The sequence below is a fragment of the Cucurbita moschata genome, unplaced genomic scaffold (genome assembly GCF_002738365.1).
Source record: "Cucurbita moschata cultivar Rifu unplaced genomic scaffold, Cmos_1.0 Cmo_Scf00001, whole genome shotgun sequence".
Classification (NCBI taxonomy): domain Eukaryota; kingdom Viridiplantae; phylum Streptophyta; class Magnoliopsida; order Cucurbitales; family Cucurbitaceae; genus Cucurbita; species Cucurbita moschata.
The window spans coordinates 8,165,720-8,190,116 of record NW_019268517.1 but is presented as its reverse complement, the minus strand read 5'-3'; the positions used below and the strand labels follow the sequence as shown (position 1 = coordinate 8,190,116).

Sequence of the window (24,397 nt, the reverse complement as noted above, 5' to 3'; positions counted from 1 at the left end):
TGATTGGGTGCTTGAAAATATAGATAAAAAACAAAAAAAAGTTAAATTCTTATAAAACTAACCTTAATATTATATACATAATTTTAAAAAACCAAAAATCAAATTATTATAAAATGCACCTTTATATTTTATTTTCAAATTTCAATTAATATTTCTGAAATTACAAATAAATTTTTTTTTTTTTTTTTTTTGCTATGGACAACTAAGAGAAATATTATCTTTCCGCGCTTTGTTTTTTTTTTGTCCAAGTTTCTTCTCTTTTTGTCTAATTCACTTCCTTTTTTCTTTATGAGTTTCGGGAATATCCCCGCAACCTCCTTAAAAGAGAGATGTCCTGAACTACTAGATAATGGGAAAATATTTTTGAAGCAACATTTCATTTCAAGTAAAAAAGTGGATGAATCTACCCGAGAAAGAGGTGAACGGATTTTCTATCGATAAACAAGTTGAACAATTGTTAGTTTATTTAAAAAATACTCGTATTTCTTCCAATGTTGGGCTAATAAATGTGAGACAAATAAATGAACACACAAGGGTTCCCTGCATTCCAACCAAATAAATAAAGAAATTTAACATTCCTACGATACGAAATAAATAGAAGTTCAATATCTTACGTTCCTGCCCAATAAACATAGGAATCTCAAACCCATCTCGAGATTTGAGAATATCGCCGAAACATACGCCTCTAAAGGGTTAGGGAGAACATGAAACAAAAATGGGAATTACATTCTTCTACTACTACTAGTAGTAGTAAGGTTTGAGATCAAGTGTGGGTGTGCTCTAACAAGAATACAAACACCAATGAAAGTGAAGTTTACACTTTCAGAGTATCAAAAGCTAAACAACCACAGAACAGGTAGAGATCAAATGATGCTAATCAGTATCCTTCTTTTCAGGTGGTTTTTGGAATTGAATGTAGTTAGAAAGAGAGAATTTGGGAGGAAGTATCATCAATGGTTCATCACCGCCCACTCTTCTCACTGCCAATCCAAGGGAATAACCCAACGCCCGCGAAACCGATACAGCAACCGCGTTCCCAACTTGACGATATCTGCAGCGTTAATATTCATAACCGACTATATATTTCAGGGTCCATTTGATAACCATTTTGTTTCTACTATGCTTCAAAACCCTAAACCCTAAACCCTAAAACGTTTGAATTTGTCATTTTCAGTAACAAAAACGAACTAAAAGATTGTTGTTTTTCTAATCAATTATACAAAAGAAAGAAAGATTTAGAAATTTGGCTGAGAGTAAGAAAGCATTTCCAAAATGCAGAGAGAAGGATGCTGACCTCTCTTTGACAGTCCCAAAGAATCTATAATAGTCAGGGAACCCTTGCAATCTTGCATATTCTCTTATGGTCAGTACTCGATCTTGTTCCGGGTGTAATGCTACCTGTAATATAAATTACAAAACACTTAAACACAAAAATCCCACAAATCACAAGATTTAAAAACTCTAGACACTGGTGCACCTCTTTTAAATTTTATTTTTAATGTAAAGTTGCTGATTGTTTCTTTAAAAAATTTATAATCTAGTATGTTGTTTGGTAATCATTTTGTTGTACCAAAAGCGGGGAGCAAAATCAATTGTACTTATACACCCACAAACAGAAATTAAACATAGAGACAAAGATTTACGTGGTTTGAAGAGAAGAAATTCTTCTACGGATAGCAACTAATCTCAATAATCGAAGTGTTTACAAAAGTATATATCTCAACGATCCAATTTGCAACGGATTTTCCATCGCCGTTTTCTCTTTTCTTGGAAATTTTATTTGGAGACTTTTGGTAAATGAGGAGTAGAAGCAATCATCAGAAAGAAGAAACAGGAAACAAGAAGACAAATGGTAATTAGGAGAAGAAGAAACCTGGCTGTGATAACTTGGGAAAGTCACTACTGTGGGCACTGTCTCATCCCACCACAACCTTCCAAATGGTCTGCACAACCAGAATATGATACACTTCAGATAGAGATGATCTAAAGGAACAACGAGACAGCTACTTAAATGAAAGATAACAAACCTTCTAGACTTTCCTTGTTCAAAAGTGAAAGCATAGTGTGGTACCTGAAATTTTTTTAGAAAGCAAAACATGAAGGCGACAATTATTAAGTTTTATTTCAATCAATACAAAATTTCGGTTTACTACCTGTTCATCAAGTCAAAATACAACTTTTATGTTCTAGACTTTTTGTTGGTTAAATTTTGTGTAATTTATTCAGTGCATAAGAATCACTTTCTTAATTAGTTTTGAAAATTTATTAATTTCACCACTTACTCAAGTTTTGAGTTCATCAAATTGAACTTATTTGACAAAACATGAAGGAAATAAACTCCAAAACGCTCAAGGAATTTCATAAAGAAATTTAGAGCACTAACCATTGGTTTTCCTGATGGTAGTAATACATTGTTTTCTGGATCTCGCCGAACAACATTGTCATTTCCCACAATTACACCAGGAAGATCCCTGAAATTTGCCCCCTGTACATAATCATAATGTAAGGACAATATCTTAATGATGAATCCAACTGTAAGAAAATTATTAAACAACCTTTCTCTTTGGAATGTTACAAACTCGCAAGTAGTCGTCTTCGCCTAACAAGTATGGCTGATGGTCATATAGTGAATCTGTACCTGTATTGTTTGCTTCGCAGCCTGTCATCTCTGTGAAAATAGAAAAGAGAAAGAGAATCAGAACTTAGTCATGAGTGGACTCATTATTTTTGCATGCATCTTTTTGTTGTTTCATTAATTCATTAACATTAACATTTCCGAAGCAAATTACAAGGAGGAAAAGGCATGACATAATTATTTGCAATACATGAAATCTCACCATATTGAGATGATCTTATGTATCTTTGAAATTCTGTTTCTGGAGGCTTTTCATATGGCATCTTTTCCCGAGACTCAGAATTCAATACCTGCAGATTTTAACAAAATTGTACATAAAATGTTCCGTTCTGTTAGATGATTAAAGATGAGAATTTCAAGTCCAAAACAGTGCAAGTACTGCTGGGAGGTCAGAGATGGCATCTTGAAGAAGAACGGCTTTTTCAAGTTCACGGGGTTGGCCTTCATCATATGCAACAGTGTTTCGCTGCAAATATAGACCAAATACGTTAATATAAATATAAGATTAAAATAAATTCACTAGCTCAAACTAAAGTTACCTCAAACTCTGGTGGGGGCCAATATCTAACAATTACTTCATGCGTTGGAAGTGGAAATTGAGGTAGTTTCTATACATGAAAGATGAAAAACTTAATGAAAAGAATGAAGTTTTATAAGAAAGAGACCTTTACAAAGATCAGAATGGAAGGATTGATGAAGTTCACCTCATTAGGATGAGCACCCCAAAGGAAGACACGCAACCGAAACTGTGGAAGACCGAAACATCCAGCAGCTATTGTACCAAGTCTTGCTTGGTAATTCATATGTACCAAACGACTCATTGCATATCTTCCCAGAGAAGCTTGATTGAATCTCAAAATGTCAGTCACATTTTCCATCAATACAAATTTAGGCCGTAAGAATTTCACTATATCCATGAAGATAACTATCTGGCGATTTCGTTCATCGTCCATAGGAGAGTCGATGTTTCTATAACGATTATAGCCACTGATTCCTTGGCAAGGAGGACCACCACAAATAACATCAACATCTCCCTGACATATAACTTATTCGTTAGAGTCAATTGAAGAACTCAAATATAATAACCTGCTTACAAAGTGAACAGGACTAGTCACTTACAGGAAGTGGCAAAATTTTCTGTCTCAAACCTCTTTTCACAAAATCCTTAATTGCTTCTTGGCAGTTGCTGCAGAAGACAAAAGATGAGAGGGGGGAAAAAAAAGGGAAAATGAGGGTAAAATAAGAAAAGCACTAAAGAACAAGAATTGACCTTAAACCTTCAACTGGTTCCCATGTATCCTCACTTGAACCATAGCCTTTCCAATGCACCTAATGAAATTAGAATTAGTATATCAAGCAATAACTTTTTAAGGTAGCAAAATTTAGATCCAACCACAGATTTGATCAAATTACTTGACAAAATCAGCTGCCAAACATTATTTCTGATAATTTATTGAAACAGAATTCTTTAGAAAATCATTTAGTTGACTAGTGGTTCAGATCTGACAAGACTGAAAAAAGGGACACAACGAGGAAAATTCAGAAGGACAGAGTAGAGAAGAACAAAAACAGACAAATTCATTATTTGTTCTGCTAGAAAGAGGTAAATTATTTACCATAAACTTTAATCCACGCTTGCCTGTTTCGGTTGGATCACCATAACAAATGTCAACTAAGCTCGAAACCTCATACTCAGAAGTCGGAAGTTTCTCCTTGGTGGACTTCAAATTATCATCAGACACTTTTGACCGTGATGGTCGCGTTTTTTCTTCATCATTGACCTTATAGCGCTTACATAGTTTTTCCCACTCCCTTAATAGGCCCAGAAAATCATCAGCAGTTTCATTTCTGACCTATAACAAACCCAAGTTACATTTTAAATATTTCAAATAACTAAGGGAATGATTTTCTAAAAAAATCCAATAAACGATCACCTATACTCACATGTGTTTCTGGATGATTCAGTTTCACGCTCTCACATGCAGATTTGCGGCTATCAACTGCCCATCTCTAAGACAAGGATGAATCTTAAAATTGAATGAAGCTGAATGTGTTTGAAAATAGAAAAAGTTTTAACTGCCTGGATATTAGAAAGAAAAAACTAAGCATAAGACAGCCTACCGTAATGAGGCCAACAGAAGAATATTTGGCACCAAGGCATAGTCCAGTTGACATACCCCCACATCCGGAGTATAGATCCAATAATTCTAAGTTATCCTTCTTGGGAATATTCTCCAAAGAGTTCAATGACGATGATTCATGAAAAGTTTCCATGCCAGTAGTTGGTGCCGTGTCGATGTTCTTGAGGGATTCATCTAATGGAAAATAAAACATGTAGAATTTCCACTTATCAGCTGTCCAACCCTCTGAGTATTCAATCTTTTTGATAAAGTTTACAATTTGGTTTGACACCAGAGTTAACAAAAAGTAAGAAATTTGGCAAAAAAATGATTGAACTAAAACTTAAGAGAAAAATGAAAAAAAAAGAAAAGATGAGGCATAGACTTTGAAGCATACCAAGAGTAAAATTTAAACAACAATTTAGAAGTATACGTTAAAAGTGAAGAATCAAGAAGCATCCCTTAATTCTACCATATTTATATTATATGCCCAATAATAATCACACTCACCATCTTTCAAGGTGCGAAAAGTCGAATAGTCTACACAGTATTCCATATCATAATAGAAATCAAATGAAGGTGCAGAGTTTGACCTGTGGCCTACCTGCAAAAGGTTCACATTAGTTCTGAAGGGGATGAGGCCTTACATGCCTACAACAAAGTTAAGAAATAGTGATGGCACTGTCAAATAAGATCAAATTAGAAAGGCAGGGATTGTGAGGCAAGCATACCCTGGGTTTTACTCGTTTGATATTTACTTTTGAAACAATACAATCTAGTGGGTTGTCATTCATAACAGTTGAATAAAATAAACGCCTACTGTCATGAAAAGAACCCTCTTCCTTGATAACCTGAGAAATAAATTACGTTAAGGTACTCCTTGGAACAGTTGAATAATTAGTTACTACTGAAAAAATGAGAACAAGAGTGAACAGGAAATTTAACTCACTGTATCTTCCACTCTATAAAACCACTGTCCTCTGAAATAATTATCCCCATCTGTTGTCTTGAAAAGCTCTATAATTGTCCCAACATGATTTTTTTCTGCTTCACCCTGCAAAATAATTTACTATTGAGAGGAATCCAAAAACTCTCCTCATGCAACATCTGTCATCTGATGCTCAACATGATTTAGTAATGAAAGAGTGATTTAAACAAAGGGAACAAGATAAAGATGTCCTTTTTCTCCTCATTAGAAGGATAATTTCAATTTCAATTGGGGGCAATAGATTATCCAAGTAACCTATATTTCGTACCACGTATGCTCAACACGTTCAACAATAAAACAGAATGATGTTGAGATATCCTGTCTCCTCAAGAGAAGGGTTTCAAATTTGTTCAGAGCAAAAGTGATATCCTTCATCTCTGCTTTCATATCGTATGGTCAAAGTAGTATTTTATTTTGGCTTAACAATATAATAAAAAACAGTATTGAAATAGAGGCCATTTACCTTAACATATACACAATCTCCCAGACTGATAATGGTATTTGCAATACTAGCATGAGTATAATGGCATTCCACATTATGCACAATCATATCTTCATCATCATCACTGTAAAGCATGGCAATAAGGAAAAAATTGGCTGAATTGGAACACAATTTTTAACTAAAAAAGATTTCAAATATCAGAATAACACTAAAAGGATAGGCTTAAGAACTAATTATGCCTCACCTTTCTGCCATTCTCTGCCGCTTAGAAATTTGACTCTGCATATTCCAGAAAGGGTAGTGCAATTATGATCGGAATACAAATTTAACAGGTAGTGCAATGCACATGGAATGAAGCTATGTATAAAGTAAATTGTCCAATTAATCTGATATGTTGATTCATGAATCAGATCAGGGAAGCTACTATGAAGTCAACGCGGAAGATAAAACACAAAAGGCAAGCCTTAAAATGGCAATTCAAATTAAACAGATGGTTATCTCAAAAGCATTATGGGAACAAATTGAAGAACACATCTCCAAAATTATTTTTATCATATAAAAGAAGTGACCTATTAGTATTAAAATAACTTGTATCAAATAACATTACTTTCACAGAACAAATATATATATTATATATATATATATATATATATATATATATATATATAAACTCCACCAACGCAGTCCTTAGAACTCTGATTCCACAAATGAAATATGAGTATTAGTATATAAAAGAAAGGAACTGAAAATTGTATAGAAACAGACAGCTACCTTCATTTCATAGCGCCATTTCCATCTCTGTTGAGCCTCATCAGCAGGAACTGGATCTCCAACAAAGAAAGAAGCCGCTTTGTTTTTATTCCTTTTCTCTTTAACACCAGAAGAATTCCTAATTTTCTCCACAGGACATTCTATATCTGACTCTAGAAGTTCAGAGGAAGAATGTCTGACAGTACAATTTTCAGCCCCACGTAATATGGACGTTCGGTTATCCGCTGACCTGGATTGCTCATTTCCACACGAAGATAATGAAGGTCTGGGAAATTTACTTAACGGCTTGTCAATTTTCTTACCAAAACCATTACAAGAATCAGCATTGGAACTATAATTAGCGTCTGAGGAAAGCCTAGGAGACCTTCTTAAAATCTTCTCACCGACGAAATGAGAGTTGCGACGGAAGAGTTTAGGCGCTTCTTCCTGATTTATACACGGTGAGAAAGGCGATGATTCGGCTTCTATCTTGTGAGAAAGTTCTGCTGTGAGATTTAAAGTTTCCAAAATCAAAGAAAGCGTTGCTTCGTTGGACTCTTCTTGCTTTAGGAAAGATAATTCTTCTGTTTCTAGTTTTCTTGATGAATCCATTTCAGCATTGTCAACTGTCAATGACAATGAATCAAAGCTGTCAACCTTAGGAGATTCAAGCTTTCTTGAGCAAAGCTTCTTTGATGAAGGTTTATGACATCTAATTTCACGTTCAACTCGATCAGATGAAAATCTTGGAGATCTCCTGAGAAACTTCAATTCCATTCCCTCCATCTTATTATCTACTTCATCTTTCCCCGCTCTTTATCAACAAAGATGCAAAATTCAATTAGAAATGGAATTTAAACACAGCTGCTTTGAACAAAATACGAACACCAAAAAAAAGTTTGTAGATCATTACTCACTTATTGGTCAAGCATTGGCTAGTAGCCTTTTCAGCCTGTAAAATTCAGTTTTCCAATTCATCAATAAAATAAATCCGTTCAAAGCTCATCACCAAGAAACAGATGATAAAGTAACTCGCAACGCTTGTAGGCCATACAGTAAGAGTAGCAGCATCAACAAGAAGTTCAGACTTCGAGGATTGCCGGAATACCTTTCAATCATAATTGAAAGAAATTGCTGGATTACACCATTAAGCAATTGATATTTTCTTCACCAACATTGATTTAAACATACAATTTACTTTAAAGTACAAACATTCTTTCTACTCGACTACTCCTAAATTTTAGTTTAACAGATAGTGGCGTAAAAAACTCATATGATGCAGAGAAAGTTAGTGACATTGATCCACAAGGGATCAATAAGCTCAGCAAACTCTTGAAACAACGGAAGCTAACTTGAGGAAATGAGACAAACAATCGAGACAAATTTAGCTCTCAGACGAGCTTGGACACGAGTAGAGGAATTACGATTAATTTTAAACTCATAGTAACTATTCTTTCTATAATTGTTTATAATGGTGTATAACAAACATTTCACTTCGTAATATAACACAATGTTTTCATAAACTAAAGACAATAAATCAATGAAGATTCGACTTCAAATCATACGCAGTTCATATGTTAAATTACCAGAATAAAAAGGAAAAGGCTCATTTTCTTTCAAATGAAAGTTTTAATTTCATTATATCATACTCAAACTTAAATATATAGTGAGATTAATACATTTTTCAAAATGAAGCTAAAAAACTTACCACAAGATGAACTAATAGACACTCAAATACAGTTTAAAAAAATGCTCAAAACGCTATCATTACCCGAATTGGTATAGGATCATTAAGGGGTATTTTCACAATTGATTTTTTTTTTAGAAGTTTAGTTAGTATGTTTATATTTTACCACGGGTTTACAGTTTTAATATTAAATAGTTACTTTAAAAAATATATTGTGGTATATTAGTTCACCTAGAAAAAAAAAAAAAAAGACTATATTAGTTCGTTTTAAAAAATATAGTATTTTTCATAATATTTTCTGAAAAATGGAACACAAACACAAACATTTGTTAGATGAACACGACTCTACATAATAGCATGATATTGTCCATTTTGAGCTCTCATGTATTTGCTTTGAGCTTCTTCAAGAGGCCTCACACCAATGTAAATAATTATAAACTTATGATCATTCTATAATATAAGAAACAAGCACCATATGGAGACTCAAAGTTAATGTAAAAACGTGTTGTTCTAAAAAAAAGTAATTTCTTTTTGTTTTTTATAGGCTCATATTTACATATTTTTAAACAACGCAAAAAAGAAAGACATTTGATCGGACGACATTAACTAGAAAATTTTGAAATCGTCTTGTCAATTAAATAGCAAAAAAACAAAAACTGTCAGATGGTAGCTGAGATTATCTCATCTCATACAATTTTATTTAAATATATGAAAGGAAAATAGCTATATTTAAGGAAGAAAAAAAAATGTGGATGTTATCTTGAATCCGCTGTTTCGAAGGAATTTTTCCAAATTAACATTTTTTTTTATAATCATTTAAAAAAAAAAAAGAAACAACAACAAGAAAAGCAAATTCGGAAAGAACTCAGAGTCCCGTCTCTCGCTCACGATTGGACAGCAATTAAGGTAATAATTTGTTTTAAAAAAAATGTTATACATAGGAAGTTCTTCAATAACAGTTTCGATTTTCGCGGTGAGTACCTACCAATACAAAAAACGCTATTTGGACTCTCGTAATAAATCCTTTCGAAACCGTTAAGTTGTCAGAATATTGCAAATTTGTGCTACTAAGCATGAAATCATCAGCCTCGAAAAAAAACTCCTAGGAACTTGTTTCAGGAGAAAAGGAAAAAATGCACGGTAAATCGAGTAAATTTTGAATTCTTGAAATTTGCGCTTTGAACAAATTGAAACAGTTGTTGAAGAGAACGCTTCTATATTTAAAAATCAAAATCCAAACACAAGGAAATTTCAGAGGCCAGCTAAATCGAGTACTATTTGTACTAATGTTTTGCATTCAGATGACGCAGTAATTTTGAAAAGAAAACAGAACGCAGCTAATTTTGGACAATGTACGTTTATTTGCTTTAATAGGATAAAATCAGAACGAAAAAACGCAACAGTGATGGAAGAAATCAGTAATTGGCACCTGATTGAGGCCGCACTTCCTCTCGTTTCCGTTAATTGAGTCGAATAACGTCATCTTGGCGATTTCCGTCGCAGACCTTCTCAAATCGTTGATCTTCCTCTTCTTCGACGTCGTTTCTATGGACAACTCCATTTCTCCATTACCACTCCCGGAGCCGTTCAATCGCGGCGACCTTCTCAAACTACCAGCATCCATCAACGACAACCTGCATTCTTTTAGAGGTAGATTAACAGTTCCATTTCCATTTCCCCTGACCATACCAGGATGCAGCCTCGGTGACTTCCTCAGGCAAGTCTCATTCACTAAAAAATCAAGTCTCGAATCAGTCAAAGAAGAACCAAAACGAGCTATATTAACGCCATTTCTAGCCACATTCTGCCGACGAACATCCACTGAAGAAGAACATGGACTGAGCCTCGTCGATCTCCTCAAACAATCCTCTCTCCCAATTTTAGAGTCCAAAACTGCCAGAGGCACTGCAATTTGACCGGAAACAGCCTTTTCATGCGGCACAATCGGCAGCGATCTGGACTTCGAAGTAGGTTCAGATTTCGATTTCAAATCGGAACCGGATTCCGATCTGGATGCTAATTGCGACGGCATTGTACTGTAACACTGATGAATCGGAACGAGCTACTCCGAGAGATTCATGGAAACGAGAGAAGAAGAGTGGTTAGAGACGCGGCCGGGAGGGCTGGAGCAGGAGGACGATAAGATGGAGTCACAGCGCGTTTACTGAAATTCAGAAAATGGCAAAAGAGAATGGAATCACGTTTTTCTGAGCGAAATACTTCTGAGTTCAAAAGAAATAAGTGATCCAGTGCGGCCGAGCCTATTTTACCTGTACTACCGATTTTCTGCTTTCTGGTATGAATTAAATGGAAGAAGTTATATAATAGACTGTCAACTGACTTCGCCATTACTTGCAATAGATAAATTAATAAATAAGCATTATAATCTTTCCCTCTAAAAATTTAAAAATAATTATAATATATATTTTTTTTAATAATAATTAAGCTGGTTAAAAATATCTACTTTTAAAATCTAAGCAATGTTTTTTTATATTTTTAAAATTTGGATAAAAGTTATATATAAATAATTGTTAAAAAATTAAAAAACTAAAATTTAAATTTATTTCATAAACTTTTAAATATATATATATATTATAACTTTTACGTTTATTCTATTTTAATCGACAAATCTTTGAGTATAACGTAGGATTGTATGAGTATAACGTATGATTAATTTAAAGTACACGTTACAAACTAGGTTTGTGCAATAAGAAATTAGATGAAAAAAAAAGAATATAACAAAAAAAAATAGTAAGAAAAAATTGAGAGGTTAGGACTAAAATAAAATAATTCAGTTTTGAAATTAAAATTGAACCTAATTTAATTCACATAAATTGTAATAAACATTACATTTTATATAAATTACTGAAAATAATATCCTTTAATAATTACATTTTATATATTAATTTAATTCAAACTATAACTTTCAACAAATTCTACCAAAATATCTGTTTTTTTTAATGCTTATAGTTTTTTTTTTAAAAAAAAAACATTAATACTCTTCATTTTTACAAATAATAATAATAATAAATCTTATTATCAAAATAAAAAAAATAAAAAAACGGTCTAACTACACTTTTGATTATCCTAAATTTTTTAATATTAATTTTAAAAGTGTTATATTTTTTTATTTCTTTTTAAATATTTAAAAATACTTTTAAGTTTAAAAAAACGAAGGATATTTTTAAAACACGGTTGAAAATTTAGAAAATTTATGAGTATATTTTAAGCTTAATGAAACGGTATTATTTTAATCAAATATAAATTATATATTACACTCACTACTATTTAAAATTTATTAAAAAATTCAATCTATGTCAAATATTTAAATGTAATTAGCTTACTTAAATACTTAAATGTTTTAAATAATTATTGCAATTAATAAATTAGGGTATGGTGATAAAATTATAATAGTGGAATAACCGAAATATTCGCCTGGAACGGTGAAGCAGGCCCATCTTGTTTACTTCAAGCCCAATTTAAGTAGCTTTGCAAATTAATTAATGTTTGGTCTTAATTACACAAATACCCTCCTTTTTCCATATTGTATTTTGTTACAGAAATTTCAATATTGCATTTTGAATTATAAAAAAAAAAAACTCAATTACCAACATGCCCTCTACAAATATTTTGAAAAAACAATTTATTGATTTAAAAAGAAAGGAGTGCAATTACCAACATGCCCTCTACAAATATTTGGAAGAAACAATTTATTTTCAGTTGAAAAATAAGACCTTTTACATTATGACGTTTATGAATTAAAAAAGAGCCAAATTACCAACATGCCCTCCACCAATATTTTGAAAATAAATTATTTGAATTTGAAAAATAAGCCTCTAAACTCTTCCATTAATGACATTTATTAATTAAAAATGTGTCCAATTACCAACATGCCCTCTTGGGAAGCAAAAAAAAAAAAAAAAAACATTCTGATTTCAATTTGAAAATAAACCTCTATCCATTTATCCAATAACATTTATTAATAAAAAAAATCCAATTACCATTGTGCCCTCTAAAAAAATTTTGAAAAAAAAAATAATTATTGACCATTCATATTTTCGTTTGGATTAGGTTTAATTTTTGGAAAATAAAAATTTTGGGTCGGTTCCTGAATGAACATTTTTTTTTCTGACCAACCTGAAAATAGGGTTACAAATTTACTCTATAAAGATTAAGAATATTTAACTTTTGTAACCGATGTTACTGATACGTTTGGACTTTTGAATATTTGATATTTGAGTTTTATGATATAACACGTTCCATCTTTAATTCTCCATCTCTAAGTTAATCCGTAGTAATATTAAATGAATATGTCAAAAAGTAGAAGCTAAAATGAAGGGTAAGAAGAGACGCAACTACCAATAGAAGAAAGAAAATACTTTTTGTTTGTACTTTGTTTCCTATTTTGGAGGGTTAGGTGGCACACTCAAATGCTGACATGTACATTTTTAAACTAGGTGGCAATGACTCATACGCCAAATTTACCTAATTTTGTCCCGCTCACACTATACAGATATTATAATTAAAAAAAAAAATTATAGTAATGGCTAGTTTTAATTAGTTTATTTACGATTTAAAATAAATAATTTCAAAAATAAAAACAACCAACAAATAAATAGGAAAATAAATAGTTTTATAAATATTAAAACAAAATGGTACGAAATTCTCTAGTTGGGCCTTTGGCCCGTGAGACGCAGGCTAAGGCCCAATCCAGATTGGAGCCCGGCCCAATTTTAATTTTCTACACACAAAAATAATAATAAAATAAAATAACAAAATTGCGTGTGGTCCCAACTCGGCCGTTATGGAGAATCTGTGGCGCAATCACGAGTGCGTTGGACTTTAGCATGCGGAGTGGGTCCCACACGGTGCTGGAACAAACTACTATTATTCTTGCAATTTTCTTTTTTTAGTTTAAGCAAAATTCCAAAAAAAAAAAAAACAAACATTTTATCGTACGTTTAATTATTATTTTTAGATTAAGCAAATTTGGTTTTAAAATTTCGTCTTGGTTCAAGAAATTATTAATATGTAGGTTGTATGTTTAGTCTTAAGAGGGCAAAGATTGAGATGTGGTGTGACATTTTTATTTTCATTCATGTAATAGGTAAAATGAGTCCCGACCCATAAAAATTAGGTTTAAAATTTTTTATATTTATGATAAAATTTATAAATATATATTGTAATAGGAACAATAAATGGAGTCGAGACAATGATCATAGTCCTTGTCTTTGACATTCACGTGACTCAACTATAAATTTATGCTATGAAGAGAAGCTCCGACCTAAAAAAAAGCACTATTATAATATATATATATATATATATATATATATTTTTTTCATGGAACTAAGTTATTTATTTATTTATTGTTTCATTATTATGCATTTAAAATCTTTATAACTTCCTTTATAATTTGAATTTGTCCTTTTGGCCCAATTTCTAGATATTTTGTTTTTATTTATAAAAAGAAAATTAATATATTCTCATGAAACAAGTTTATTTATTGGTTTTTTAATTTTCAAGAACCAAATATGTGAAATTCCAAAATAACTCTTTTTTAAAAAATAATAATAAATTTGAGTAATAAAAATAGGACCATAACCTCCCTTTAATAAAATGAAAATATTTATTTATTTATTCATTTTACTATTATGTGAAATTTAATAACTTTTAAACAAATTAATGGTCGGTTGTGACCATATATTAAAAAAAAAATCTAAATTATTCCTATGTGGGAGTATGGTTTGAAAAGGAGATCAAATGAAAGCATAAATTAAAAGAACACGCTTTAGTCACTTTTAATTAATTATCATTCCACGTTGCCACCACTTAGCAAAACCACTTTTTTCCTTTAATGAAAAGCCCCTTTCTTTTTAATTTTTAATTTTATTTAATCATAAGATTACGGTCCAAACAAATACATGACATTAATAATGGTTATTTTGATACTAGCAAAATACATATATATAAAAGTGTTATAACCTTTTAAAAAGTAGGTTATATATATATATATATATTTATTTATTTATTTATTGAGAATATTTGCTTAATCCGCTTATGTGCGTAAAAGTTCTCTATTTATTATAAATAAATCACACAGATATGAAAATACTAATAAATGAAAAGATATCTATGGTAAAAAGATAAATATCTAGATATTTACTTTATAATAAAATATTAAATATGATATATATATGAAAAATTATAATTTAGTATTAAATATTTAACTTTATTTATTATTTAAAAATTATCCTCATTGCAATATTGATATTTCAGAAGTGTTTTAAAATGACCCTGAAAGTAAAAATTTGTTAGAATGTTAAATGAAAATCGATGGAACGATTATTATCAACAAAAATTGTTGCCTATTTAAAAAATAATTATTTAAATTTGATAAAATATCGTACCTCGTCGAGAGTACGTGTGTTTGTCTATTGACTTGTGTTCATATTGGTAAATGAACAACTCGAACAGGTTATGAAATTTAATTATTTTATACGAAATGGAAAAAAGAAATAATTTTTTTAATTTATTAACATGTGAATGAGAAAAATTGAATATATATATATATATATATATATATATATATATATATATATATGATATTTTCAACCTCTAATTATTCACTAATTAATTTATTTCCCAAAATCAGACAAAGAATCAAATTCTTGAAGCCGAAGTTATTTGGTAAGAAATTAAGGACATAATTAAAACAGTTAATTAATTAATTAATTAATTAATAGGGAAGTAGGCGCTAATTTAGGTTCCCTCACGTCAACGCCCAGCTTTCCCGGGGCGTGAAAACCATTCGAATATTGACAGCGACGCCGCCATAGCCTGTTGCCTTTTTAGCTTTATTCTTTTATTTTATTATTAATCATTATTTTAATGGCTATGGCTAATTTTTTTTTTTTTAAAACACTTCTAATTTACGAAATTTGTTTGGATAATATTCATAAATTAAAAAAAAAACTTATAATTAAAAAATATTTTAAAAGATAATGATAGAATGAGATTAAAAAAATTCAAATTTGGTTTAAATAAATATACAGACCTTTCAAAAAAAAAAAAAAACTCGTACTAGCCATTGGTTTTTCAACAACCCACTCACAGAATTTAGATCAGGAATCGAAATCCGAATAGCCTCGGCATCTCCCTCCGATTGAGCAGCAAAAAATTAAGATACACCCTTATTGGTATATGTAGTAATTTTCAGTTCTTTTAAGCATTTATTAGTCATTCTATTATGAGTATTGCTCTTATTTTGATGTAGTCTTGGTTCATTCATGTACTTTGTCTACATTTAAAAGGGCGTGGGAGGATTCGTGAATGGATTTATTCGAAGTTTTTGAAGTTAAAGGGTGATTTATACTCATCTTACTTTGTGAGATCGGTTTCTATTTAATTCGTATACGTTTTAGCTACCCAAATGCTTGAATTCGACGTCAGACTGTTAGAATAAATAATAAATTCTCAATTACTTATCTTCCGCTTTCATCTTGAAGTTTGTTGATTTGATTATCACTTAAATATGAAACTCATTTATAACTTTATGTTCGTGTTAAACTATAACGACCCATGCTCAAGATTCAGAGTCTAGATTCGACACTTAATCACTCCGACATTTCTCTACATCCCCTGCGACATGGTCACGTTGCTTACTCCTTGTTTCCAAGAGTGACAAGTATCATTACAAACCAACGCGAGTCCTTCCAACATGTTTTGTTCGGAGGTTACCCAACATATAATTGCTCAAATTAAACCACAGCTTAGTTCCTACAACTGAGCCAACAAAAAAAAAAAAAAAAACATTTTGTTGAGATATGCAGTGTCAAGAATATTTAGTAATAAATTATACTTTACCATATATATCATATTTGATATTTTATTATAAGTCAAATATCTAAATATTTGCCTTTTACAGTAGATATTTTCCATTTATTGTTATTTTCGTTTATTACTTTTCCCATATCCTTGTAATTTATTTGATTATAAATAGAGAACTTTCACACACCATTTAGGTGTGACGGATTAAGCAAACATTCTCTAATGCAGTAACTTACTTTTTCTTAGTCATCATATTCTCAAGATTACACTCATTTGTGGTCCCAATTCCTTTTACTTAGATACGTATAAACTTTCAGGTAATCATTAATGTAACAGTAACATTAAACTAGGAATGTTACAACTATACCCGAACAACTAGCTAGAAAAACATTACGCGGGAACATAATGACTTTCCTAATGTTCGTGATGTGTAAAATTAGTTCACTTAATTACAAAAAAATACAATCACCTAATAAAATTTTATTTAAATAATTTTTTTTTTATAATTTCGAAATAAAACTTATAATTTAACCCAAAAAAAAAAGAAAAAAAAAGCCAATGTAATAAAAAAAATTCCCACTTTAGAGAGAGAAAGCCATAGCCACTTATTTCTCTCTCCTCTGTATTTCTCTCTCATCTGTCTGTCTCTCTCTCCTCTCAGTGCACATGCACTGAAACTACTAGAGATGAAATGGCGCATTGATGAAGTCAATAATCAAAACCCACAATCCAACAATTCCTTTTCACACTCCAATCCTTCCATTGATTATCCATTTCATCAAGAACCTCAACAAATTCCTCCATTGTTCCTTTCTTCTTCTTCTTCATCCATTTACTTCTCTCTCTCTCTCTCTCTAAAAGCTTCTCAGACCTCCCATGGCGACTCTCGGTGATATTGGAGTTTCTGCGTTAATCAATATCATCACTGCTTTTGTGTTTCTTCTTGCTTTTGCTCTATTGCGAATTCAACCGATTAACGACAGAGTTTATTTTCCAAAATGGTACATCGATGGCGGCCGAAATAGTCCGCGAGGCTCCAGGAATTTCGTCGGGAAATATGTTAATCTCAACATTTTGACTTATCTCACTTTCTTGAACTGGATGCCTGCGGCTTTGAAGATGAGTGAGGCTGAAATTATTAGTCACGCTGGGTTTGATTCTGCTGTTTTTCTCAGAATTTACACTCTCGGGTTTGTAGTTTGCCGCTTTTTGCTGATTTCTTGTGCAATTTTCTGATTCTTGTGAATTTTTGTAGATGATTCTCATAGTGTTCTTTCTCTCTGTTGTTGTTCTTGGCTTGATTTTGATTTTGATTTTGAATTTGAGCAGTATTTTGCACCGTGAATCATTACTGTTTGGGAATTTTGGCTATTCGTATGCGATTCTTTGCTGTTCATAATGATTTTGCTTTTATAAGCCATCAAGTGAAAGTTCTTAAGGATTTTCCTCATCTATGCTTAATGGCAGGTTGAAGATATTCTTCCCAATCGCCATTGTTGCTCTTGTTGTTCTTATCCCAGTCAATGTGTCTAGTGGAACACTGTTCTTCTTGAGGAAAGAATTGGTTGTAAGTGACATTGATAAGCTATCGATATCAAATGTTAGTCCCGAATCCATAAGGTGAGCTCGTCTTGTCATCATGAACGACGAATCCTGAGCTTTACTATCAATTTTCGTGTTCGAGAATGCAGAATAGAGAGAATCATAACATTTGTTACCTTTGAGTTTCAGGTTTTTTGTTCATATAGGATTGGAGTATTTGTTCACTCTGTGGATTTGTTTCATGCTTTACAAAGAATATGACAATGTTGCACAAATGAGAATGAATTTCTTGGCAGCTCAACGCAGACGTGCCGAGCAATTCACCGTGAGTGAATAGCTTTATTGCTTGATATTTGTTCTTTGAATGTCGTGGAACATGTCATGAACTTGAATTAGAGATTCATATTTCAATCAAAAGTGTCCCTAAATCTTTTGCAGGTGTTGGTTAGGAACGTGCCGCATGTTTCTGGTCGCTCGACCTCGGATACTGTCGATCAGTTCTTTCATAAAAATCATCCCGAACATTATCTTTCTCATCAGGTAAGCAAACTGGACATGATTCCCAGCGTCCCGTGCATGGTTTCTCTATCGGACATTTGTTTTTTAAGCAATTTCTTGTTTTTAGGCCATATATAATGCCAACAAGTTTGCTAAGCTAGCAAAAAAAAGAGCAAGGCTCCAGAATTGGTTGGACTACAATCTACTTAAGTTTGAAAGACATCCCGACAAGAGACCGACTAGAAAGGTATCGATCGACTTGAATTCGATCTTTTACTTCTCAGTGAATCACATCGACTGCAAACCTATAAGCACGTTGTTATGGACAAGTTTTGACCATTTGAACTCTTTTTTCAGGTAGGATGCTTCGGACTTTGCGGTAGCAGAGTCGATTCTATCGAATACTACAAACAACAAATTAGGGATCTCGATGCTAGAGTAAGTCGCGAAAGCAGATTCAATAGTTTTCCAACATTTTAAGAACTGAATTCCTTACATTTTTGTTTATGAATCCCCATGTGTTAGATGGCATTGGAGAGACAGAAAGTTATCAAAGATTCAAAAGAAATATTACCAGTTGCTTTCGTTTCGTTTAATACTCGTTGGGGCGCTGCAGTTTGTGCACAGACTCAACAGAGTAAGAATCCCACGTTATGGCTGTCGAATTGGGCTCCGGAACCTCGTGATGTTTACTGGAAGAACCTTGCGATACCATTTGTTTCTCTAAGCATCAGAAAACTAGTCATATCCTTGTCGGTTTTCGCTCTCGTGTTCTTCTACATGATACCAATTGCTTTCGTACAATCACTAGCCAATCTGGAAGGTCTCGAACGAGTTGCTCCGTTCCTAAGGCCAGTGATAGAATTGTAAGTCAACTTCCTTGATCATGATCCATTTGATTACTACTTTCTGATGTGAAATATTCAAAGATTGATTGTTTGAATTGAATGGTTATGTTGTACAGGAAGTTTGTCAAGTCATTTTTACAGGGTTTCCTTCCTGGTTTGGCTCTCAAAATCTTTCTATATATACTTCCAACAGTTCTAATGATCATGTCGAAAATTGAGGGACATGTAGCGGTTTCGATGCTCGAACGAAGGGCCGCGGCTAAGTACTATTATTTCATGCTGGTGAATGTGTTCTTGGGAAGTATTGTGACTGGTACAGCTTTTGAGCAACTGGATTCCTTCATTCACCAATCTCCTACCCAGTAATGCTTCACACCCTACATTCAATGATCCTTCAATCATATTCTTCTAATTATGCATAATTGACTTGTTTCTCGTCGAATCGATTCGCAGAATTCCCCGAACGATTGGAGTTTCCATACCAATGAAGGCTACGTTCTTCATTACCTACATAATGGTTGACGGGTGGGCTGGAATAGCGAGCGAGATTCTTCGGTTGAAACCGCTGGTCATCTTTCATCTCAAGAATCTGTTCATAGTGAAAACTGATAGAGATAGAGAGAAGGCAATGGACCCAGGAAGTGTCGAATTCCCCGAAACTTTACCGAGCTTACAACTGTACTTCCTACTGGGAATTGTTTATGCCGTGGTCACCCCGATTCTTCTCCCGTTTATACTCGTCTTCTTCGCATTTGCATACTTGGTTTACCGCCATCAGGTTTGACACCCGACATTTGGTTCGATTATATGACTATTCGTTACATATTATGTATAGTATTTCGTTGTTGTGATCGAAAAAGAACACGGTTGACTTGCGGAGATTTACGTGATCCTCTTACTGAATCATATATTGTAAATGTGGATGAATTTGTGCAGATCATCAATGTATATAATCAGCAATATGAAAGTGTTGGTGCCTTCTGGCCCCATGTCCACAGCCGCATCATAGCAAGCTTGTTGATATCTCAACTACTTCTATTGGGTTTGCTCAGTACAAAAAAGGCTGCCAATTCAACTCCGCTGCTTGTCGCCTTACCGATATTGACGTTGTTCTTCCACAAGTACTGCAAGAACCGGTTCGAACCCGCGTTTCGTAAATACCCTCTCGAGGTAAAGTCTACTTTAAATCTAGTTGCTGAAAAGGATCTTAACCGACATGTATTTGATACTTCTGTTGAGAGGTTAATTATATTACTCAAATTGAAAGTTTGTGTGAGATTGGTTGGGAAGGAGAACAAAACATTCTTTATAAGGGTGTGGAAACCTCTCCCTAGCAGACGCAGACGCGTTTTAAAAACCTTGAGAGGAAGTCCGAAAGGGAAAGCCCAAAGAGGACAATATCTGTTAGCAGCGGTGGGCTTGGGCCGTAACAAATGGTATCAGAGCCAGACACGAGGTGGTATGCTAGCGAGGACGCTGGGCCTCCATAAGGGGTAGATTGTGAGATCCCACATCGGTTGGAGAGGGGAATGAAACATTCAAGGTAAGCGCCTCTAAAGGGGGTGGATTGTGAGATCCCACGTCGGTTGGAGAGGAGAATGAAACATTCAAGGTAAGGGTGTAGAAACTTCTCCCCAGTAGACGCGTTTTAAAAACCTTGAGAGGAAGCTCGAAAAAAAAGTCCAAAGAGGATAATATCTGCAAGCGGTGGGCTTGGGCTGTTATAGTTTGAGAGTGCGATTATAACTTGTGATCATTAGTGTTCTTCCAAAAGTCTTATCGTTCATTGTTTTTTTTCTTTTTCAGGAAGCGATGGATAGAGATACACTAGAGAAGAGCACGGAACCCGACATGAACGTAAAAGCATTCTTAGCGGACGCATACTTGCATCCCATTTTCAGGTCTTTTGAGGAAGAAGAGTTAGCAGAGGTTAAGGTAGAGAAACAAAAATCACCAGTTCATGATGACAGTTCAGTGAGTGAACTGAGCTCTCCTTCACCACCACACAGAGTGGATGAACTTCATCATACTGAGTCCCCACCTCATTATATTTATCATCCGCAGTCCCCTACTCATTTTGTATATCCTCCACATCCATCACATCATTATGCCTATACTTATGATCCTTAGCATTAGAACACAAAAATAAATCAATGTAGTTATGATCCTCTTACCTAATTGCTTTAACTAAACTTTATGTTTATCTTTGATTAATTGTAATTATTTCTCATCTTCTCAATGAATGTTTCTGTAGTTTCATTTCATTGTCTTTCATGCATGAGACTGACCATCGAAAGGGTACGGATTCGTTCGCTCTTCGGAACGACGAGTTGTGAAGTTTAGTTCTTTTATGTGATGGGTTAAGTTGTTTTCTTTCTGAGGACTTGAAATCTTATTCGGAGAACTTATTCTCTCAAAGCTGTAAGACTGATTTTTAGTGATTTGAGTTTTTGGTTGTTTTTTTATTAGAATATATTATAATAATTAGTTATGAAATATATCTTATATATTCGTAATATTCGTAATCGGTTAATATTTGTTACACCAAATTCTATCCATTAATATTTGTTACCCCTGATCTAAATTCTATTTCACATTCTTAATATTTTTTAAGGAGGTGATTGAATATTTTTTTTAATGATATTTAGAAAAACATTTTTTTTATGATATTTAGAAAAATAACTGCTATAATTGCTTTTAAATATTATACAACAAAATAATTTTGTTATTTAAAAAAAATATTTTTAATTTAAAATATTAAAAATGGCAACTATTTGAGGATATTGAGGTTAATGTACTAATCAACATCCATCATTCCCTTGTTCCAACGCATGAATAATTTCATATAAATTACCTTAAATGGAAGTAATAATAATAATAATAATAATAATAATTTTTAAACAAATTACTTTTGTTTTTGAAACTTAAATAAGAGTACAAATTTTTCTCAAAAAAGAATGCATTTCTATTTCAAAATTAGAGAAAATTAGAATTATTTACAAAATTATTCTAAACTAATTCATATTTCAAAATAATTAAAATACAATTAAAATCTAAGATCTAAGTTAAAGGCTAGTCGTATGACAAACCAAAAACTATATTTTTCTAATAACCGACTGTGACAGCTAAATTAGATAATTTTCCACATCCTAAGAACGAGCATATGCTAAAATATAATAACAAATTGGCACAAAACTATATATTTATATCACATCAACAGTATCAACTTTAGAATCCACATCTCACTCTCAGCTCATTTAAAAAAATCACCAACATCCTAAAAAATACAATACCATCACAAGATATGATAACCTAAAAATTTAACCGCTGCGACGTCGTCGCAACCGTGGCGTAATCTCCTCTCACTCAAGTCACTTGTTTCCCCTAAAGTACAAATAGATTTTCTGCCAAAAAAGAGAGGGAAAAACTAGTCAGATACAGAGAATTTGTAAACTTGTAAATGCTTAGAAGGTTTAAATCGTTGCTTGGAACTGTAATACAAGGATATGAGATGATGCATGGCATATTAATCCAATTATATTGAGTTGAACAGTTAAACTCTAAAACTCTAAATCATTAAAACCAAGCAAATTTTGGGAAAAAGCTTGATTTTGTGTTTGAAATTTGGTTTAGAATTATAATAAAGATGCTCGTGTTCTAACCTGAAGGACCCACAAACTAAGAAGCGATTCCAAGCAGAAAAAGCCAAATCCAATTAAGTAGAATATCTGCAAGATATAATAGGAATTTAATGTTAGTCAAACTTGGGAATAGCATAAGCGTTAATAATAATAATGATTCTATTGGTACAGCAGTTAAAAGAGCATAAGCGTTAAAAATATGCACCCAATTTGTATGTTCACCATTCTAATCTCTTTTTAGATAAAGAAATTTGTAGTTGTATGTTCTTATCTATTCAAAACTTACCCCAACCAAGACATGCGCAGAGAAGACGTCAATTGCTGCTAAGATGCCCCTGAAAATATGTGGACATATATTTATTTAGCACAATGCAAGCAGTATGGGGAAGCAATAAGGCGCAACAAAAATAATAAAAGGGGCTACTACTTTTGTAGGCAGTAGAATGAGAATTCATTTCATGAACATTTTGAAGTTGAAGCATATTAGAAGCTTAAAAATGAAATTAATCAGGCAATGAACTTACGTCAATGACTGCCCGTGAAACACAACCGGAGGCGCAATGGCAGCAAAAATGCAAAATAAGATATGTAACTGTACGGTGGTGGAAACTCAGTTAATTGACTACTAAATAAAATAAGGGATATAAAAGATCTTTATCTTGAGAAAGAAAGATAAGTGTTTACTGTTCATACCAAGTAGAACATGAAGAACCAACCAAACTTCAAGGCACTATCCGTCCTGCAAGTTAAATACAATGGGCAACGCAAAATACCATCAGCATTCAGCAAATTGTCTATGGATACAATGACAACGAGCAAATATAAAAATAGCATCTTAGGTTATTAAACAATAATATAACAAAAGAAGCCTCTTAACCCAATGACAACGAGCGAATAAAGGAAATATAAAGACTATTCAATCTCACCTCATAGCACGGTATAGAGGTCTGTACCACAGGACATATGAAAGAGGAATCCCAAGTATGGAATATATTACAGCGAGGAAAAAGATTACGACACCTGCAAGTTGTGACAACAATAAAAATAAAAAATAAAAAATAAAAACTAGTTGCAGCTTAAGGTAAAAACATTACATAAAACAAAAATTGGTAGTAAAGTAATTACCCCCGCCTCTTATCCAATTGACAGTTATAGCAACGACGTTGAAGACCAAACACAACACTATACCTGCAAAAGCAACAAAGGATAAAAATGTAGACTTAAAAATAACTATGTTGCATGACATACGCTTAAGAAAATGTCAACGATCAAGTGGTAACTGAAGCAAGAACTAGAGTGAGGTGAAGAACATCATATACACATAGAAAGGCCACTCTTTCAAGAATGTTTAAACTAAATATTTGGATATAAAGTTTATACGATAACAGAAAAGAGAGGGGGAGAGGGGGGGGGGGGGGT

General features: G+C 32.7%; 3 protein-coding genes across 6 annotated transcripts in view; 1 reads left to right on the top strand and 2 right to left on the bottom strand.

The window, feature by feature from the left end:
- Nucleotides 1-600: 600 nt before the first annotated feature.
- Nucleotides 601-10,893, bottom strand: LOC111452488 (DNA (cytosine-5)-methyltransferase CMT2). 3 transcript variants are annotated; one of them, XM_023093257.1, is made up of 25 exons: nucleotides 10,052-10,893; nucleotides 7,990-8,043; nucleotides 7,853-7,887; nucleotides 6,957-7,749; nucleotides 6,430-6,464; nucleotides 6,207-6,309; nucleotides 5,705-5,809; nucleotides 5,487-5,606; nucleotides 5,266-5,359; nucleotides 4,757-4,950; nucleotides 4,580-4,645; nucleotides 4,252-4,488; nucleotides 3,906-3,964; nucleotides 3,755-3,821; nucleotides 3,340-3,669; nucleotides 3,175-3,243; nucleotides 3,015-3,101; nucleotides 2,838-2,925; nucleotides 2,556-2,668; nucleotides 2,384-2,485; nucleotides 2,028-2,071; nucleotides 1,874-1,943; nucleotides 1,295-1,398; nucleotides 852-1,051; nucleotides 601-813 (listed from the first exon to the last, which is right to left on the bottom strand). In XM_023093257.1, the coding sequence occupies exons 1-24, from the start codon at nucleotides 10,652-10,654 to the stop codon at nucleotides 874-876; spliced, it is 3,750 nt and encodes a 1,249-aa protein (XP_022949025.1). In that variant the 5' UTR covers nucleotides 10,655-10,893; the 3' UTR covers nucleotides 601-813; nucleotides 852-873. The 3 variants fall into 3 exon arrangements, with proteins under 3 accessions (XP_022949025.1, XP_022949032.1, XP_022949040.1); XM_023093264.1 differs by lacking the exon at nucleotides 7,990-8,043; XM_023093272.1 differs by lacking the exons at nucleotides 7,853-7,887; nucleotides 7,990-8,043 and having other exon boundaries at nucleotides 10,052-10,184.
- Nucleotides 10,894-17,047: 6,154 nt separating this feature from the next.
- LOC111448071 (26S proteasome non-ATPase regulatory subunit 13 homolog B-like) overlaps nucleotides 17,048-24,397 on the top strand; it is a 20,535-nt gene continuing 13,185 nt past the window's right edge. The window contains exons 1-11 of one of the 2 annotated variants that reach the window (XM_023087511.1): nucleotides 17,048-17,639; nucleotides 17,917-18,069; nucleotides 18,181-18,316; nucleotides 18,430-18,531; nucleotides 18,617-18,736; nucleotides 18,847-18,927; nucleotides 19,015-19,355; nucleotides 19,454-19,699; nucleotides 19,791-20,115; nucleotides 20,274-20,507; nucleotides 21,144-21,601. In XM_023087511.1, the coding sequence (XP_022943279.1) occupies nucleotides 17,326-17,639; nucleotides 17,917-18,069; nucleotides 18,181-18,316; nucleotides 18,430-18,531; nucleotides 18,617-18,736; nucleotides 18,847-18,927; nucleotides 19,015-19,355; nucleotides 19,454-19,699; nucleotides 19,791-20,115; nucleotides 20,274-20,507; nucleotides 21,144-21,467 (2,376 nt within the window). In that variant the 5' untranslated portion in view covers nucleotides 17,048-17,325 and the 3' untranslated portion in view covers nucleotides 21,468-21,601. Of the gene's footprint in view, nucleotides 17,640-17,916; nucleotides 18,070-18,180; nucleotides 18,317-18,429; nucleotides 18,532-18,616; nucleotides 18,737-18,846; nucleotides 18,928-19,014; nucleotides 19,356-19,453; nucleotides 19,700-19,790; nucleotides 20,116-20,273; nucleotides 20,508-21,143; nucleotides 21,602-24,397 lie in introns of those variants that run through there. The other variant, XM_023087512.1, reaches the window with a different exon arrangement.
- LOC111448097 (secretory carrier-associated membrane protein 4-like) overlaps nucleotides 22,505-24,397 on the bottom strand; it is a 4,697-nt gene continuing 2,804 nt past the window's right edge. Inside the window, exons 6-12 of the mRNA XM_023087515.1 lie at nucleotides 24,104-24,166; nucleotides 23,905-23,998; nucleotides 23,672-23,717; nucleotides 23,503-23,570; nucleotides 23,265-23,313; nucleotides 23,000-23,065; nucleotides 22,505-22,741 (exon numbers count right to left, since the gene is read on the bottom strand). Of these exons, the coding sequence (XP_022943283.1) occupies nucleotides 22,709-22,741; nucleotides 23,000-23,065; nucleotides 23,265-23,313; nucleotides 23,503-23,570; nucleotides 23,672-23,717; nucleotides 23,905-23,998; nucleotides 24,104-24,166 (419 nt within the window). The 3' untranslated portion in view covers nucleotides 22,505-22,708. The remainder of the gene's footprint in view (nucleotides 22,742-22,999; nucleotides 23,066-23,264; nucleotides 23,314-23,502; nucleotides 23,571-23,671; nucleotides 23,718-23,904; nucleotides 23,999-24,103; nucleotides 24,167-24,397) is intronic.